General features: G+C 52.3%; 1 protein-coding gene across 2 annotated transcripts in view; it reads right to left on the bottom strand.

The window, feature by feature from the left end:
• Positions 1-13,257: 13,257 nt before the first annotated feature.
• Cdc42bpb (CDC42 binding protein kinase beta) overlaps positions 13,258-19,355 on the bottom strand; it is an 82,371-nt gene continuing 76,273 nt past the window's right edge. The window contains exons 31-37 of one of the 2 annotated variants that reach the window (XM_052184983.1): positions 17,979-18,076; positions 17,811-17,895; positions 17,568-17,685; positions 17,363-17,480; positions 16,612-16,717; positions 16,451-16,521; positions 13,258-13,479 (exon numbers count right to left, since the gene is read on the bottom strand). In XM_052184983.1, coding sequence (XP_052040943.1) covers positions 13,348-13,479; positions 16,451-16,521; positions 16,612-16,717; positions 17,363-17,480; positions 17,568-17,685; positions 17,811-17,895; positions 17,979-18,076 — 728 coding nt within the window. In that variant the 3' untranslated portion in view covers positions 13,258-13,347. Of the gene's footprint in view, positions 13,480-16,450; positions 16,522-16,611; positions 16,718-17,362; positions 17,481-17,567; positions 17,686-17,810; positions 17,896-17,978; positions 18,077-19,355 lie in introns of those variants that run through there. The other variant, XR_007978270.1, reaches the window with a different exon arrangement.

Here is a 19,355-nt window from a genome sequence, read left to right as displayed (position 1 = left end):
TAGCGTGGTGGATGTAACCCTGCTTTCCTTGAGCTATGGCGGGTCCAGTCTCACTGGAATAGCACCGGCTCCCGTCAGAGCATCTGTTGTCTCTGGTTATGGGGGCGAGGAGCAGGGGCAGGAATCGACCCCTTGGGTCATCTCAGGTTATCCAGCTTTAGCTTACTCAGAAAGAGCAGTCCCAGTTCTTAGTGATTTTGTGGGGGAAAGGTGGCTCAGTGTTGGGCATGGCGGTGCATAACCCCAGAGCTAGAGATGAGACAGGGTTTCTCTGTGTAGCCCTGGCTGTCCTGGAACTCATTCTGTAGACCAGGCTGGCCTGGAACTCGGAAATCCACTTGCCTCTCCCTCCCAGAGTGCTGGGATTATAGACGTGAGCCACCATTGCCCACCATTGCCCAGCTGGCAAGACTCTCAATAAACAAAACCAAACTAAACGGGGGTGGGTGGGGCCGCGGAGCTAGGAGATGGCTCAGGGGTAAAATACTTAACTTCCCTGGCAATGGGAGGAGCGGTTTTAGTTCCAGATCCCACATAAAGGCACCAGGCATGGAGCCCAAGTGTGGAATCTCAGCACTGGGGCAGGGTGGGGAAGGGGCTGCCAGTCTGTGAGCTCCAGGGGAAGATCTTCTGCCCCACATGCCTGCATGCACACACCTGTACCTGCATATTCCTGAACATGCATACATGCATGCACACACCTGTACCTGCATATTCCTGAACATGCACACATGCATGCACACACCTGTACCTGCATATTCCTGAACATGCATACATGCATGCACACACCCCTCAAGGGGAGAAAGGAAATTGGGTTGGCAACTCATGCAAGGATTTATGATGGATTCTAGTCTAGAGGTAGAAGGAAAATAAGCCTTAAAGACCACAAGCAGGGACTGGAGAGATGGCTCGCTGATAGCGGGCATGGGCAGGGGCGCTGGCACGGGCAGGGGCGCTGGCATAGGTTCCCAGCACCTACAGGGCAGCTCACAACCATCTGGAGCTCCAGTTCCAGGGGATCTGGGTTCCTCGGGCACAGCACACAAGGGGTGCACATATATACATGTAGGCAAAACACGCAACATAAAAATCAGTCTTTTTAAAAAATGAAAACTTGGGCAGGAGAGATGGCTCAGTGGTTAAGAGCACTGACTGCTCTTCCAGAGATCCTGAGTTCAAATTCCAGCAACTACATGCTGTCTCACAACCATCTGTAATGATCTGATGCCCTCTTCTGGTGTGTCCAAAGAGAGTGACAGTGTACTCACATACATAAAACAAATAATTATTTTTTAAAAATGAAAACTACAGCCTTGCAAATATGTAGTGTAGTTTTTAGAAACACACCTCTTCTCTCTAGAATCATATTGACTTTTATGACGCCTTTAGTCCCAGTCCTTGGGAGGCAGAGGCAGGCAGATCTCTGAGTTTGAGGCCAGCCTCATCTACACAGAAGAGTTCCAGAACACCCAGGGCTACACAGAGAAACCCTGTCTCAAAAAACAAAAAAGAATTTAGTTTCATCAAATTTGACTTGATTATGTAAATGCAGCAAAACAAATTTGATTTATCATAACCATTCCACCCTGGGTAGGGGAGGCAGCTCTCTCTGCTCTTGTAACACTGGAGAGGCAGGACTTAAGGGGCCATGGCTTTATCCACTCGCAGAAGCAGGGACTCTAAAACCTAGGAACCTGTGTGTGTGTGTGTGTGTGTGTGTGTGTGTTTAAATTTTGTTTAATGTATAAGTGTTCTGTGTGTCCACCTGCATGCCAGAAGAGGGCATCAGATTGCCTTACAGATGTTGTGAGCCACCACGTGGTTTTGGGATTTGAACTCAGGACCTCTGGAAGAGCAGCCAGTGCTCTGGAGAGCCATCTCTCCAGCCCTTGTGTGTTGTTTTTGAATGGTTGTTTCTACTTTACCCTGTCACACACAGCAGATAAGGGTTCTCTGAAAAGTCAGTTGCCTTGGCTGGAGTTTGGCTGGGGCAAACACGTGCAGGAGCGTTTCCCTGAAGCAGACACAGGTGGAAGGGTGTTCCGCTAAAGCAAGCACACATGATGGAGGATTCTTCTCTAACGGCACGCATGCATTGGTAAATTCATGTAAATTGCATAGTTGAGCTCCATAGAAACATCAGAAATCCTCTGGTGTGCTGCAGCTTCCTGCCCTTCCGCAGCCTCGGGCTGACAGAGAGCGACGCCAGCTGAGACGGGCACACAAGCCGAGGGGGAGCCGAGGAGGAGCCGAGGGGGACAGGTGGCTTTGGAAGGCGTAGGGAAAGGGCTTGAAGGGCGGTGTCAGGCTGAGCGAGGCTTGCTGGCACAGCTAAAACACTCGTGGTCCCTCTGCTGACGCGTGTCGAGGATGAGGCCTGGCTGTTCCTGCTAGGTCACGTCACTGCTGCTGATTCGTGTTTTCTAGCCTGACTCTACTGATTTGAACTGCTGATTTCCTGAGGACACAGATGGGATTTGCACCAAGAACCATTTCTAAACAGGTCCACTTTCCCTGTATCCTTCCTTCTTTTCTTCCTTCTTTTCTTGCTTTTAAAGATTTATTTTGTATGTGTGAGTGCACTGTTACTACTTCAGCCACACCAGAAGAGGGCATCAGAGTCCATTCCGGATGGTTGTGAGCCACCAGGTGGGTGCTGGGACTTGAACTCAGAACCTCTGGAAGAGCAGTCAGTGCTCTTACCCCCTGAGCCATCTCTCCAGCCCCCTGTATCCTTTCCTTAACACTACCTGTGGTGGTTGGCAGGCTAGAAGGGAGGTTAAAGCATTTAAGAACCCTCATTAAAGGGTTCATGAAAGAAGAACTTGTTTTTGTGAGGCCATGTTAGAAGAATAAAGATGAAAACCTCTATCCTGCTCACAAAAGCCGCTCTTCTCCGACTACTGCCAACTCTAGAGAGCTTAAGGGTCTCCTGGGTGGGCAGCATGAGGGACACCTGAAGCACTGCACGATACCCCGCCCCCAGCACTAAAAATAGCATGTTTTCTTAATTTAGAAAAGTCATTAAAGAGCAATGAAACCTGATACTGAGGTACAGAGCTATAAACTGGCACCCAGCAGGCTAAGGCAGGAGGATTGCCAAATTGAGGCAAACGTGTGGACTACTGTCTTAGTCAGAGTTTCTATTCCTGCACAAACATCATGACCAAGAAGCAAGTTGGGGAGGAAAGGGTTTATTGAGCTTACACTTCCACATTGCTGTTCATCACTAAAGGAAGTCAGGACTGGAACTCAAGCAGGTCAGGAAGCAGGAGCTGATGCAGAGGCCATGGAGGAATGTTTCTTACTGGCTTGCTCAGACTGCTCTGTAATAGAACCCAAGAGCACCAGCCCAAAGGTGGTACCATCCACAAGGTGCCCTCCCCACTTGATCACTAATTGAGAAAATGCCCCACAGCTGGATCTCATGGAGGCACTTCCCCAACTGAAGCTCCTTTCTCTGTGATAACTGCAGCCTGTGTCAAGTTGACACACAAAACCAGCCAGTACAATTGACCCCTTGTCAACTTGACACACAAACATCACTATTAAGCCTCAACCCTTACTTTCTTATTCATCTCCAAGATCTAAATTACTTTAAAAGTCCCACAGTCTTTACATATTAAAAGTTCAATCACCTTAAAATGTCCAATATCTTTAAAATTCAAAGTCTTTTAAAAGTTCAAAGTCTTTTAACTGTGGGCTCCACTAAAATACTTTCTTCCTTCAAGAGGGAAACATATCAGGGCACAGTCACAACCAAAAGCAAAACTCAAACTCCAAATGTCCGATGTCTGGGATCCAACTCACGATCTTCTGGGCTCCTCCAAGGGCGTGGGTCACTTCTCCAGCTCTGCCCTTTGTAGCACACAGCTTGTCTTCTAGGCTTCAGCTGCCTGTACTCCACTGCTGCTGCTGTTCTTGGTGGTCATCACATGGTACTGGCATCTCCAAAACACTGCTATCTTCCACTGTAATTAGACTGCACCAATAGCCTCTCATAGGCTCTCTTCATGGTGACAAGCCTCTGCTCCTATGCATGACCCCTTCAAGTCCTGGGCCATCAATTGCAACTGAGGCTGCACCTTCACCAATGGCCTTCTGTGGCCTCTCACTATGCCAAGAGCCTCAGCTGCTCTTCATGACCCCTTCATGCCTTCAAAACTAGTACCATCTGAGTGACTCTTACACAGTACCAAGTCCAGCCACAGCACAAAATACAACTATGACTATCTCTGGAACACACACTCTGTGCTCTCAGAAAACGCTTCCCAGAAGATTTCATCTCAGTGATGCTGGTCTCTTCTTAATCACCGCTAATTTCTTAGCTCCAGTTAACCAGCACCAGCAGTCCCAGGAACACAAAGGTTTGCTTTAGTGGTTCTGGTGTCTTGTTACTCACAGCTGATTCTTCAGCCCCAGCTAACCAAAACCACAGAATCTTCACAATCAAAACATGGCCGCTGTAAGAGTCTTTAATCTTCCCTCTGAAATTTCACAAGCCAGGCCTCCATCTTTTGCACTGTTCTTAACATTGTCTTCCAAGCTCCTACAGAACTTTCCACTGAGCTCTTAACACCGAATGGATCATCTAGCCCAAAGTTCCAAAGTCCTTCCACAGTCCTCCCCAAAACATGGTCAGGTTGTCACAGGAATACCCCACTACACTGGTACCAATTTGTCTTAGTCAGGGTTTCTATTCCTGCACAAACATCATGACCAAGAAGCATGTTGGGGAGGAAAGGGTTTATTGAGCTTACACTTCCACATTGCTGTTCATCACTAAAGGAAGTCAGGACTGGAACTCAAGCAGGTCAGGAAGCAGGAGCTGATGCAGAGGCCATGGAGGGATGTTTCTTACTGGCTTGCTTCCCTTGACTTGCTCAGCCTGCTCTCTTATAGAACCCAAGAGCACCAGCCCAAATGTGGGACCACCCACAAGGTGCCCTCCCCACTTGATCACTAATTGAGAAAATGCCCCACAGCTGGATCTCATGGAGGCACTTCCCCAACTGAAGCTCCTTTCTCTGTGATAACTCCAGCCTTGTGTCACGTTGACACACAAAACCAGCCAGTACAACTACATACATAGTAAGAACATGTCTCAAAAATATACTATGGCTGGAGTCACTGTCAACAGTTAAGATAACTGCTGCTTTTGCAGAGGACGGGGGTTGAGGGCCAAGCACCAGCAGGCTCACAACCATCTGTAACTCCATTTCGTTTTCTGGCCTCCGAAGGTACTGCACATACGGACACCGCAGGCACACACAGAGACAGAAATAAATCTTTTTGCTTGGTTTTTTTTGGATTTTTTTTTTTCGAGACAGGGTGGTTTCTCTGTACAGCCCTGGCTGTCCTGGAACTCACTCTGTAGACCAGGCTGGCCTCGAACTCAGAAATCCGCCTGCCTCCACCTCCCAGAGTGCTAGGATTACAGGCATGCGCCACCACCGCCCAGCTGTTGTTTTTTTGAGACAAAAATCTCACTATTTAGTTCTGGCTGGCCTTGAAATTGTTATGTAGACCATGCTGACCTCTAACACAGAGAGCACATCCTGTGTCTGCTTTTCATGTTTTAGAATTGAAAGTGTGTGTTACTACGTCCAGCCTGAAATTTGTAATTTAATGGCTTTTTTTAAAGTGAGCTATTTATTTTCCATGTTACGAGCACATGAATGCCTGCATGAACACATGTATGTGTAGCCTGTGTGTGCCTGGAGGCCAGAGGAGGGTGTCCGATCTTCTGGAATTAGAATTATAGGCTGCTGCGACCCAACTGATGTGGGTCCTGGGAACTGAACCCTGGTCCTCTGCCAGATGGCCGCGTGTCTCTAACCTTGAGCCGTTGCTGTGATTCCTTCTGAATTCATCTTTTCTGAAAGTTATCAGGAATTGTATCATGGGCTGTAATGGGGAATTTAGAGTGTGTAACCCCATCAGGGCACATGGTCCCGCCGCTGTCCCCACTGCCAACCACAGACTGAGCGCTCAGTGAACTGGCTCTTGCCGGATGAAACTTAAGAGGCTGTTGGCTGTTTGTGTCCTTCAGGGCTTCTGTCCATTGTCAGCCATGGAAGGACCTTCAGGAAAGTCCCCAGAGGCAGCAAAGGCTGCAGCAGGTGTAGCAGAGGTCACTCACTGCTGCGGGGTGTTCCGAGCACTCGGGCCGACACCCTGATTCTGGCTCCTCAGGGTGAAATGTTGCTGCACCACGGCACCTTACCCTGGCCCAGCCCGGCCACTGTGGCCAGGGGTCGCTGTGGAAGATACTGTTCTCCCGATGTTATCCCAGCGTCCTCCTTGAAGACGTGCACCAGCTGTGCCTTCTCCTCTGACGATCCTTGGCAGTGTGGCTGATTTTTAGTCTCAATTAGATCCCCCTGCCCTACTGGGGGTGGCACTGAGGAGTCACCCCCTTTGACTACTCTGTTAAGGGTGCTCCTTGCTGAAGGCTGGAACTGTGGCTTCAAAGCTGTGTAGAGAGGTACAACAGGAAGGTGGGTAGGAACAGCCAGTTCTGTGAAAAAATGCGGGTACTGCACGTAACCTGTTTTTGGAGGGTGACACTAGACTCGGGACAAAGCCACAGGTGTACAGCCTGCACAGCCAGAAGCTGTCTCCCCAAAAGTCTCCATATGGCTAATTCAGGACCAGATAGGGCGTGGTGGGCCCCAGAGGTGAAGCTGTGTGCGAAAGCTAACAGAGCTGGCAGCTGTGGGTGACGGACGGCGGGCAGGTACTCCGGGGCCTATGGGATGTCTGTAAACAATTAACACGTGAGCATTTCTTACTTGTTATGTGGGTGGCTGGATCCCAGAATGTGGCAGATCCCGAAGTTTGGACTCATAAGCCTCTGGCCCCCAGCCTCTGCCTTGGCATTTGTCTGGCTCACAGCTATGCTGAAGGTGTGTATACTGTCTGTGTCTGGCTGCTCTGTGAATTCTGACCACTGGAAACGTCTTAGCCTTGGGTTTATTATTATTATTATTATTATATTTAAAAATTTTTTTAAGGAATTGTTTATTTACTTTATGTATATGAGTACACTGTAACTGTCTTCAGACACACCAGAAGAAGGCATTGGTCTTATTAGAGGTGGTTGTAAGCCACCATGTGGTTTCTGGGAATTGAACTCGGGACCTCTGGAAGAGCAGTCAGTGCTCTTAACCACTGAGCCATCTCTCCAGCCCATATTTTAAATTTTAATTTAATTTTAAAACTTTTATTTATCTATGTGAGTATACCATAGCTGTCTTCAGACACCCCTGAAGAGGCCATCAGATCCCATTACAGATGGTTGTGAGCCACCATGTGGTTGCTGGGATTTGAACTCAGGACCTCTGGAAGAGCAGTCGGTGCTCCTAACCGCTGAGCCATCTCTCCAGCCCAGCCTTGGGTTTTGAGGTCATTGTGTGGAGGGCACAGAGCCTCATTGCGCTGAGGAAACTTGGTGAATGGGGCACTGTTTCTCTGGGCTTGTGTGGCTTCAGTTTTAAGGAGTGGTGGTGATATCATGTCTTGGTAGCCATAAGGACCCAGACTGTAGTCCTTGTGGGGAGAGACAGAGGGGAATGCAGGCCCAAGAAAGACTCAAGGAGGGAACCATGGGCCGGCAGGGACTGAACCACGGCAAGCACACACGCCACCGCTTAGCTTGGCTTCTCCTTGGGACGGGCTAGATGAACCAGCTGCTCCCTATCAGGCTGCAGCTGCCCACCAGGAGGCCTGGGGTCTGTGGGTAGGAAGGAGCAGCCCTGACCCAGTCCCCCTGGCTTTCTGCCTGCACCTCACTGCATATGGTCCCTATCAGGGTTGGTGAGATGGCTCAGCAGTTAAGAGCACTGACTGCTCTTCTGAAGGTCCAGAGTTCAAATCCCAGCAACCACATGGTGGTTCACAACCATCTATAATGGGAGACAGAATTTCTTTCTCTCCCTCCCCCCTCTCTCCTATACCTAATGAGATACACATGTACACACACACCCCTACACCTAGACACACACAAGACACACACCCGTACACCTAATAAGACACACACACACACCCCTACACCTTGACTTTGTTGTGTGGGGAGGCAAGTCTCCAAGCCCTCTGGCACATTTCCCTTGCAGATGGAGAACTCTGACCCACCTGTTTTCAGAGCCTTCTCTTTTCAAAAAAGAAAGAAAAGCCAGGAGTACTGAGATTTTCAGGTTGTCTGCCTCTATTTGCATATACACAGATTGACTGTGGGCAGAGTCTGCTTCGGAGGGTAGCCGGGGAGTCTGCGGTTCGACACTGGCAAAGGCGGGTGCTTCTGTCAGTTTGTGGGTACTGCCTGCCACTTACCTGTGAATAGTACGTTTAAAGACTCTCAAAGAAAATTCTGTGTCTGGCCAATCCCTATTCCGGCGCGGGCCACGCCTGGGCTGGTGGTGGTCCTGGGTTCTATAGGAAAGCAAGCTAAGGAAGTAAACCAGGAATCAGCTCCCTCCACGGCCTCTGCATCAGCTCCTGCTTCCAGGTTCCTGCCCTGTCCGAGTCCCTGACTTCCTTCTATAATGAACAGTGCTCTGGAAGCAAGAGAAACCCTTTGCTCCCTTGGGGACTTGCTTTTGGTCATGGTGTTTATCAGAACAGTAACCCTAACTAAGACAAAAAAGATGCAGGTTACAGGGTCTGAGCAAGTCGCATATGGCTTGTTAAAGATCTAAAAAGTTCAACACACTGATGTCATCCTCTGCTTAATTCATGCAGGTATTGGTCTATTCATAACAGTTATAAGGATGGCTTAAAGATAAACTGTACGACTAATCCAAGTCTATTTAGTCTTAGTTTTTGGGTAAGCTTTATCTAAATACTGCTCAGTAGTTAAAAAAGCACTGGTGTAAGTGACCATCTGAGTGTCCAGTGGCCACACCTGGAGGCCCTGCCACTGTGGTCAGAGGAATTAAAGGGGAGAATTAACCTTTCCCTTGGAGGTTAGGGTCCTCCAGGGGATTTTAGAGTGTGGCTGGGGGGTCATCTGTTCTTTTGTTCAGGGAGAACTTTGGAGACTCCACCTGGTGAGCACTCGCTTGTGTCCAGTTTGCAAACAGGAGAGTCAATAAAGAGAATTTCCTTCATGCTTCTGGGAGAAGCCATTGCCGTGAGGACTTTCACTTGTCCTCATGCAGATGGAACAGCTGTCAAAGCAAAGTTAGAAGAGACAGAGGTTCAAGACTCCTGTGAGCCCTGAGCCCAGCGCCTCCACAGGCCTGGACGGTGAGAAATCAGTGATTAACGCTGGCCACCTGCAAGGTCCTGAACGCTCTCCAGGACAGCATGGCTGAAGACTGACTAGGTAACTCTTGTGTCTCCTTTCTCTCCTACTCTTTCTAGACAGGGTCACACCCTGGCTGTCTGGAACTTGCTGTGTAGACCAGGCTGGCTTCAGACTCACAGAGCTCCTCGTCCCTCTGCTTCCTGAGTGGTGACTGGAGTGTTTAATAGTCAGAGATCACAGAGTAGGGGTCGTGTGCCCTAGACATTAGGCTTAAATCCAGGTGCACTGGCTGGTTTTGTGTCAACGTGACACAGGCTGGAGTTATCACAGAGGAAGGAGCTTCTCTTGAGGAAATGTCTCCATGAGATCCGGCTGTGGGACATTTTCTCAATTAGTTATCAAGGGGGGAGGGCCCCTTGTGGGTGGTGCCATCCCTGGGCTGGTGCTCTTGGGTTCTATAAGAGAGCAGGCTGAACAAGCCAGGGGAAGCAAGCCAGTAAGGAACATCCCTCCATGGCTTCTGCATCAGCTCCTGCTTCCTGACCTGCTTGAGTTCCAGTCCTGACTTCCTTTGGTGATGAACAGCTTGTGGAAGTGTAAGCTGAATAAACCCTTTCCTCCCCAACTTGCTTCTTGGTCATGTTTGTGCAGGAATAGAAACCCTGACTAAGACACTAGGCAACTATTTCTCACTCATTATTTTGATGAGAAACATGATGCCCAGATATGAGACAAGATGAGTTTGACTTGATTCCACATGGCAGTGTCTGACTGTGGCCAAGAGAAGCCCACTGTGTAAACTTAGAGGGGAAACCTAATGGTGGTTAGATTTTTTTCCTTTCTAGAAGCCACCTGGGAGGGACCCTCACACTGATTCTAGCCACTCCAATATCGAGCCAAGCTCCTGAGAACAGATCCTGGGTTCATCATTCTCAAGACCAGCCTTGGAGACCAAACTCTGCTTTCTCAGGGTCTGAAAGAGATTCTAGAACTGGTCACTTGGACTGTTCGACCCACTAGGATTTAGAGAGCCCACTTGTGGTGACTGAATAGGCATTGCCTCCACAGACTCTGTGTGTGTGTGTGTGTAAGTGCCTGACCTGTAGGAAGTGGCACTATTAGGTGTGGCTTTGTTGGAAGAAGTGTGTCACCGCAGAGGCAGGCTTATGAGGTATCGTGCTTGAGCTAGGCCTGGTGTGGCAGTCTCCTGTTGCCTGCAGATCAAGGTGCAGATCTCAGCTCCTTCTCGAATATCACGCCTGCCTGCACTCTGCCATGCTCCCCACTGTGACAATAATGGACTGAATCTCTGAACTGTAAGCCAGTCCCAATTAAATGCTGTCCTTTATAAGAGTTGCCATGGTCATGGTGTCTCTTCACAGCAGTAAAGCCCTAAGACACCACTTTTATCTAGACTGTCCTTGGCTCAGGATGTAACAGAAGGAAATGGAGACCTAGGCCAGTTAGTCTTAGACGCTTAGTGACGATGCTGGAGGGCGTCATCATGAGCTCTGAGTGGATCCAATCCATCATCCCTGGCTGGAGCTCAGGATGTGTGCCCACAGCCCACTGAAGTGGCCCCGGGAGCTTGCTACATGGAAGTCCCCTCTCTCGTGGACTAATACTCCCTAGCAGCTGCCCTGTCAGCACAGAGTAGAGAGAGCGGCCGTGTCCCCTCCTCTGACAGCAGCTGGTGTTGGAGAGTCAGAAGGACAGACATGGAAGTGACATGGGCTCCCCGAGGTGACCCGGAACACTGGGGTTAAGTACCCAAGCAGGACCAGCGGAGGCGTGAGGACCCAGGAACCCTGCAGAACACCCAAGCCAGAGACTAGTTATGTCGGCTTTTAGGACCTGCCCTAGGCAGGGTTATCACTACTGTGATCAAACACTATGACCAACGCCCCTCAGGCCAGCCTGAAGCTGGGCCGTGGGCCGCCAGTGCCAGCAGCATCATACAAGGCAGGGAGCAAACAGGCTGCAGAGAAGGCTCATTGTCTGCTCTTCCAGAGGTCCTGAGTTCAAATCCCAGCAACCACATGGTGGCTCACAACCATCCTTAATGAGATCTGACGCCCTCTTCTGGGGTGTCTGAAGACAGCTACAGTGCACTTACATAAATAATAACTCTCAGGGGAAGAAAGGCAGGGAGCAAACGGTTTATCTGGCTTCTGCTTCCACAGCCCTGTTTATCATCGAAGGAAATCAGTCCAGACTGAACTCGAGCGGGCCAGGAACCCGGAGGCCGAGGCTGATCAGAGGCCAGGGAGGAGTGCTGCTTACTGGCCTGCTTCCCCAGGACCAGGGCTTGGCCCCTCCCATTCTGAAGCTGCTATCTTTGATTTCTCTGTGTTTTGGTCGCCTGTTCTCCCAAATGCTTTTGTTTTCCAGATTTTTGGAGACAGGGTTTCTCTGTGTAGCCCAGCTGTCCTGGAACTGTGGACCAGGTTGGTCTGAAACTTGGAGATCCGCCTGCCTCTGCTGCGATTAAAGGCGTGCACGGCCATCTGCTCCTCGTTTATTTCTTGGTCTAATGTTTTGTCTGTGCCAGAGAAGGAGCTTGCTGTGTCCTCCAGCCACACCAGAGCCCTCAGTGAGTAGCAGGAACCTGGGCTCGCCTCAGCCAGTCTCTGTCCTCAGGGGAGCCGACTCCTGGGGAGGGGGGCAGGTCCTGCTGGCCAGGCCTTGGTGTGCAGCGGCCGCCCGTGGCCAGCCTGCCTCACTGTCTGCTGGGCTCTCAGACCTGCTGTCCTCCCCATACCTGGCCCCACCTTTCCTTTAGTGTTGCTTCTGTTCCGACGGAGACACCAGCTCCTCTTTCTGCAGCAGCGTCTTAGTGGGACCTGCAAGCTGGGCAAGAGCGCCCGGGGCAGACTCGCCTGCAGGGGCAGAGGCGCCATGGCACATCCCTGAGCGCCTTAGAGGAAGCACAATGGACATCACTATCACACAAACCACTGAGAACTTTAAAACTGCCGTCTTCTGCTTTATTGACAAGTAAATTGTTCAAAAATGTTCTCACAATTCAATAATTACAAAGACTCAAGACTTACATTAAAAAAGTAAAAACCAGACCCCCAGCAGGTGCCTGCCCCGACGTAGAGCCGGGGAGGGTGGATGGGGCAGGCAGCAGGTGCTGGGTGTGGCGCGCAGGCTTGGCCCGCAGTGCTACAACCCTCAGTGCCAACTCGGCCAAGTGCTCACCCTGAATCGTGTCACCAAACACGCCAATGGGGAAGGAGGCCTGTCCACGGGGAGGACAAGTCATGTCTGCTGCCACAGTTAACCGCGAGCCTTCGTGGGCAGGGCCACAGACCCGACCACTCAGCCCAGGACGCAGAAAGGGAAGAGGTGCGGCCGACGCACGTGGCATTCCTGGGCCCGTGTGCTGCTGCTGTGCAGGAGTGTTGGGCGATTCTGGGGCTGACTCGGCCGCTAAGCACGGGCTCCATGCAGGGGGAGGGGAGGGGGTGTCACGGGGCCCGGACCCAGCTCCCCAGGCTCCGGCTGCCTCTGAACTCAGCAGGCTACGGGCCTGCCTGTGCCCCCTGTGTGCTGGCCTGTGGCAAGCCAGTGTACAGCTGCCTTCACGGCAGGAGGGGCATCTCGTGGCTGTGGCCCAGAATGGACGGACACAGGGACACAGGCGTCCGGTCAGCAGGCCTGCTGCAGCTGCCTGTGTCAGGGTTAAGGGAGTGAAAAGGCCACACACTAGCCTCTGCCTGCTGTGGCGCTGGGATGGCGCACGTTAGTGTTTGTAGGGCCTTGAGACAGTTTTGGGAGAGAGAAGGTCTTGAGGCATACCCCAGCATCTGCTGAGGAAGCAGATGGATGTGGGCCTGGGTGGTCCTGGGGGAGGGATGAGTGGTGGTCCTTCATGTGCAAACGGAACAGTGTTGCCTTGCGGCTGTGCAGACGAACACATCTGGTCGATTGCCACCAACAACGTGGCACAAAACTGATCATTACAATAAAGATTATTTTATCTATCTACAAACTGATTCTACATTTCCTTGGACAACACTGGAGGGTCAGCCCAGTCTTGGCACTGATGTTGGGGCCATTTGGACTCCTGGCCCCATGGTGCTATGCTGGCGGCCTCAGGCGTCACAGGCGGGCTGGTCCAGGCCTTCCATAGGGAGCTGGCTCCGGTGGGGCGAGTTGGGGCTTGGGGGGCCGCTAGGGTTGGAGCTATTGGATGGAGTTGAGTGTTTGGTGGAATCAGAGTCAGGCTGCCAATGCAAAGAGAGAGTGTGAGAACAGGCGACGCTCTTGTCCCCAGCATGGGCACGTGCTGTATACACGGCCTCTGCCAAGACCCTTGGTGGTGGTGGGCACATCAGCCTTTGCCCTGCGCTCAGAAGTCACTTGGTGTAGAGAGAAGCCGGACAACCTGCCGTCAAGTGGGACACTCTAGGAATAAAGTCAAAGGCTGCTCTGTCAGCCCAGGGTCGACAGTGAGAGGGAGCAGCTCCCCTAAGGCGAGGGGCGGGAGGAGCTGCTGCTTCACTGCCACGGCTCAACACTGCACCGGAAGGGGACCTAACACGATTTACAGAGACAAGGTCCCAAGAAGTCATACACATCAGACAAAGTGGAGCTTCAGCGGAGTGCGGCAGCGTCAGGATTCAACGTCACCACAACCACAGACAACTCCATTTTCGAACCTGAACAGCGGAGGGGAGGGCAGAGTCTCGCCCGCAGTAAAGTACTTAAGGAGCTGGGGAAATGGCCGGCCAAGCAGCTCAAGATGCGCTGCATTTTTGAGGACCTGGGTTTGCTCCCAGCACCCACATTAAGCAGCTCACAATTGCCTAGAACTCCATTCCTGTTTAGCATCTACCACATACACACACACACACACACACACACATACACACACACATGCACACACACACGCACATAGAGAAAGAGAGAGAACAATAAAGGAAACTCATACATGTAAAGACTCACAACTAAATACAATGACAGTCTCAATCCCTTAAGTGGTCTACAGATCCAGTGTGACCTTCTGAATTTCCAATGGCCTTTTATAGAAAGTTCCTCTCAAGAAACTTAAGTCTGGGCCTAGTGACACAGCCTGTAATCCCAGTCCCGTGGGAGGGAGGGTGAAGGCTAGAAGTCAGCGCCAGCCATGGCCAGAGCCTGGAGACTCACACCTTGTGTCTCACGCAATCAAAGACAAAGCCGGGGCTGGGGCTGGGGCTCAGGGGTAGCGGGTTCGACCCCAGAACTGAAGACAACCATGAAGAGCTCGCGCTCCTGTTTCCGATTCAAAGTCTAGGACAGCAACTACGTGAGCAGACACACAGGCAGCCGCACTGCCTCTGATTTTCAAGACTTTCAACAAGGCTGTCAGGACAACCTTGCAAGAATGCATCCTGCTATGATGGCTGGGATATTTTCATGCAGACAGCGGCATTGTACACAGACACAGACACTAACATGGATTAAGAGGCTCAGGAGAACTGCTGAGAATATAAGTGCTGGATGAAAACAACAGACCAGCCATGATTTTAGACAGAATGTCAAAAGTACCTGTAACAGGGAAAAAGAAAAGGATTCTGCCAAGGATTCACCAGGACCGCCAAGCGGGTGCAGGAGCTGGAGAGAGGCGTGGCAGCTAAGACACCTGCTGCTCTTGCAGAGAGGATCCAGGCTCGGTCCCAGCACCCACATGGCGACCCACAACGATCCTCAACTCCAGTTGCAGGGCATCTGCACCCTTTTCTGGCCTCCTTGGGCACCAGGAACACACAGGTATACACGCAGACAAAACACCCACTCATAAAACAAAACCGCATCTAAAGTCGGGCACTAGCAAGAAATGCAGTGTGTCACCCGGCGTGCTTGCCACCACAGGTAAGGAGAGGTGAAGGCGGCCAGCGTGCTGACTCTCAGGATCGTAAAGGGAGCAGCAGAGTGTCATGTCAATCACCACTTCCACACTGGGTGGCTGTGGGTGATGGGCCAGCGCCTGTCTCTAGACAGCCTAAGGCACACAGACATGCAGTTCCTCAAGTGCAGGATGCTACAAGTCTTCTCTCTCTCATGCCCACTCCACAGAGGCAGGGACACGGCTGCCTCCAAGTCACGGGGGCGCTGCTCACACCCACACACCAAGTGTCCTAGGACGGAGGGAGCACAGGTGACCAGAAGGCGTTCCAGGACAACAGCCAGGCTGTGTCACACACACAAAGCCGGGCAGAAAGGGCAGGAGTGGAGGAGCAGGAAACCTCAGAGAGCACAACCCGGCTGAGCACAGACTGAGGCCCTGTCAGGAAAGGCAAGAGCAGGAAGTGGCCACACCTTTCATCAGCCTTGGGAGGCAAAGGCCGGCCGAGGTCAGCGGATTCAAGGTTTGGGCAAAATCGTGAGTTCTAAGCCAGCCAGCTACACAGTGAGACCTTGCATGAAGCCAGCAAAGCAACCACTACTCGAGAAGGTCCAGAAGCCAGCCAGGTGTCTGGTGTGCACCTCTAGTCCCAGAGCTGAGACGATGGGGGGCAGGCCTCGGCCTCAGCAGGCCCATCCCCAGGACAGTCCATCAGGCATGACCACAGACACAGCAGGGCAGGGACCCCCCCCCCCCCACACACACACACGACGCCTACAGTGCTAGGGCTCACTCCTGAAGGACCCAGAATTCAAGGTCATCTTCACCTACATAGTAAGCTTGAGGCTAGCCTGGGCTACACGAAATCCCTTCGGAAAAGAGACAGGTTCAGAAGGAGATGCCTCTGGCGGAACCTGGCTCAACTCTAAAGGAAGCCCTTACTCTGTGACTCAGGTTGGCAGCTGCACACCCTGGGCTGCCCAATGCTACTGCAGTCTCTGTGGTGAGGCCATTCTATCCGGTGTGCAACGTGCCAGAGGGGCTAAGGCTGCACTCCCAGCTGCATGGTGCCTTCCTTGTCCCAGCTCTCAACCAGCTGGCCCTGGGGTGACCGGTGACGAAACGAAGTGCTTTCCCCCACATAATAAGTACTGACTCACGGGGCAGTGGTGGCGCACGCCTTTAATCCCAGACTTGGGAGGCAGAGGCAGGCAGATTTCTGAGTTTGAGGCCAGCCTGGTCTACAGAGTGAGTTCCAGGACAGCCAGGGCTACACAGAGAAACCCTGTCTCAAAAAACAAAACAAAATAAATCCTGGCTCCACTCTACAGGCCCTGCGTGGCCAGCCTGTGCTGGGGAACACATACCTCTTTGTCAAAATCCTGGTCAGGGTCAGACATGCTCCTCAGAGGCACTGGCACTCCAGGCTCGGGTCCACCTACACACAAGGACAGCTCTGACATCAGGGAGAGGCCCAGAGGATCATGGCGGATGGAGCTGCTGCCCAGCACCTATCCCTCCTTGGTACCTGAGGATGGCCACGAGACGTAGGGCTTGCTCCTAGAGGGCGGCTGCCGAGGGAGGCCTGTCGGGGCGGGGCCCTGCTTCTCCTCCTGGGCAGTGGGTGCAGCGCTCTGTGGAAGAGAACAGCACGTGAGACGGGCATGTGAGTGTAGACAGAGGCACAGTGGGGACGCCCGCCGCAGTGGGGGCAATGAGCCGCCATCCGCAGGTTCTGGCTAACTATGGGAAGTGGCTACGTTCACACCACCAAGGCCTCCGAGCATGGCAACTGTAGGAAAACCCTAAGGAAAATTCACTGCTTAAAGATACAAACTGTTATCTCGCACCGAGGAGCTAGAAACCCTTCCTGACAACCGTTTCCTTTTTTTTTATTTTTAAAAGAATTATTTTATTTATTATATGTAGGTACACTGTAGCTGTCTTCAGACACTCCAGAAGAGGGCGTCAGGTCTCATTACAGATGGTTGTGAGCCACATGTGGTTGCTGGGATTTGAACTCAGGACCCCTGGAAGAACAGTCAGTGCTCTTAACCGCTGAGCCATCTCTCCAGCCCCCGACAACTGTTTCCTAAGGGGCTTGAGTGCACACAGGGCAGGCTACTTGTAGACAGCCATCTCAGGCTCAGGAGTGGCCCTGCAGTAATGCGAAGGTTTCTTAGGTCAGCATGGCACAAGGAGGCAGGGCAGCAGCCAGACGCCAGCTACCTGGGCCATGCAGGCTGAGCCCCACACCCGCAGCCCGGCAGAGCACGCACCAGAGGCAGGTCCATGAGCACCTGCATCCCGTCCCCGGGGCCCATGTGAGCCACGTGGTTGAAGTTGGTTGGGTTGGATATCATTTTGGATCTCAATTCAGGGTCTCTGAGCATCTCCCTGCAGAAAGGAAACATTGAGATTTAGGAAACGCCCTCAGGCTCCCGCCGGCCCTTCCCGGCACACTGTCGCAGGCCCAGGACTCACCGCCGCTGCTGCAGCCTTTCTTCCTCAGGGACCTTGAAGACGAAACGCCGTTTGCTCCGAGTCCGCAGCATCTGCTTCTTGCTGTTGTCCGAGGTGTCGGGCACATTGAGGGCTGCTCCTGCAGGGGAGCGGTCACTATGGCCGCCGCACAGAGGGGCAGCCATACATGCCACGACTCACAGCCCAGCAGGCCAGTGGGACAGGTGAGGCCGCCTCCCGGCTCCCACCTGTGGGGAAGCTTACCTGAGAACTTGTTTTTGAAGTAGATGAGGCGTGGGGGCTCACAGCCCAGCAGGTTGAGGCTGCCATCAGAGTTCAGAGGTCTTATCTGTAGGAGCAGAGGGACCCATTATGTGTGGCACCAGGAAACAGGGCACAGCTGTCTCTGGCAGGACCACCGTGCTGTCTTACCCTCCGCAGGCCGATGGTCTGAACCCACTCCATGGTGCGCACGTCGAAGACATCCACCCCGTATTCGCTGTACACTGTGACATGGGAGGAGCTGCAACCTGGCGCAGACGGAGCACAGCAGGTAAGCATGGAGCCCCACCCTCGCTCGCAGGCCGCCGACGTGGGCGAGCGAGCAGGGTGCAGGTGCTCAGCCTGTGGTGGGGCTCCCATGCCAGAAGTCACCTTATGTCAAAGTCGCGTGTGCCTTAGCTGCACAGAGGCACCCACTGCTTCCACACCAGGGTGCATTTCCCACACTACAGCAAGATGAAGTTGATTTACAAAGTACACCACCTGTTCAGTTCAGGCAGGGACTGCCTGTTCTACACGGCCAAGCAAAAACCTTAATGTTGTTCTGGTGTATGAGTGATCTGCATGTCTGACTGTGCACCATGTGTACACGGTGCCAGAGAAGACTAGGAAGAGGGTGCTGGATCCCCTGGGACTGCAGTTATATGCTGAGAGCTGCCACGTGGGTACTGGGACAGCAGCCCTAACCACTGAACAACCTTTCTAGTCTCAAAAGCCATCTAAGATGACAGAGAAACCAGGTTTCTGGGGAGTGTTTTTCAGGCCCACACTGGCTTGCTGCTTTGCTCTGTGCATGACCTTGCTGGGCACATTTCACACTAAGGACATTGGGACTGTCCTGTAGGGCACAGTGGCCCCATTCTAGTGGAAATGAGGAAAGGCATCTGGTGATGGTGTAACACCCCCTGTCCCAGCACTCTTAAATGCTGTCTGTCAGGTGACGACAACTGACCTGGAACACTGCAGATACACCTCTGCCCCTGAGCATGTGAGGCTGAGGGAGCCCTCGGGTTTAGGCCCCAGCAGAGCCCATCTATCTGAGCGTGGACGCCCACTCTCCGCAGCTATGCTGCTGCAGATGGCCTGGCCACTACCAGGAGCCTGCAGTGTTCTCAAATGCGGTTCAGGCGTTTATGGCAATGCAGAGTACAGGGTAGACAGCTGGACCCCAGGAGAGGCTGTTGGGCACTGCAGCACCTCAGCACACTGAGGCCAGTGACACCGGCAGCACTGACCGAGGGTGACTCTAACCAGCTTGGGTCAGCCCAGGCAGGATAAGATGCTAGGACCGGCTATCAAATTGGCCAACAGTGGTGTTTCTGGCCGGGGTGGGGGGTGGTTGTCCTGTCTTTGTGTGGCACGTGCAGAGGCTGGCCCTCAATGACCTCTAAGATGAACTTCCCCACAAGGGAACAGGGCAGCACTCGTACCTGCTCAATACGGGGACTCTACTTGGGACTTGTCAACAAGGACAAAGTTCAAACTGAACGTCTGAATAAACACACTAAAGTGCACTGGAGGATATAT

The sequence above is a fragment of the Apodemus sylvaticus genome, chromosome 6 (assembly GCF_947179515.1).
Source record: "Apodemus sylvaticus chromosome 6, mApoSyl1.1, whole genome shotgun sequence".
Classification (NCBI taxonomy): domain Eukaryota; kingdom Metazoa; phylum Chordata; class Mammalia; order Rodentia; family Muridae; genus Apodemus; species Apodemus sylvaticus.
The sequence above is the reverse complement of the archived record's forward strand: the minus strand, read 5'-3'. Positions and strand labels throughout refer to the sequence as shown.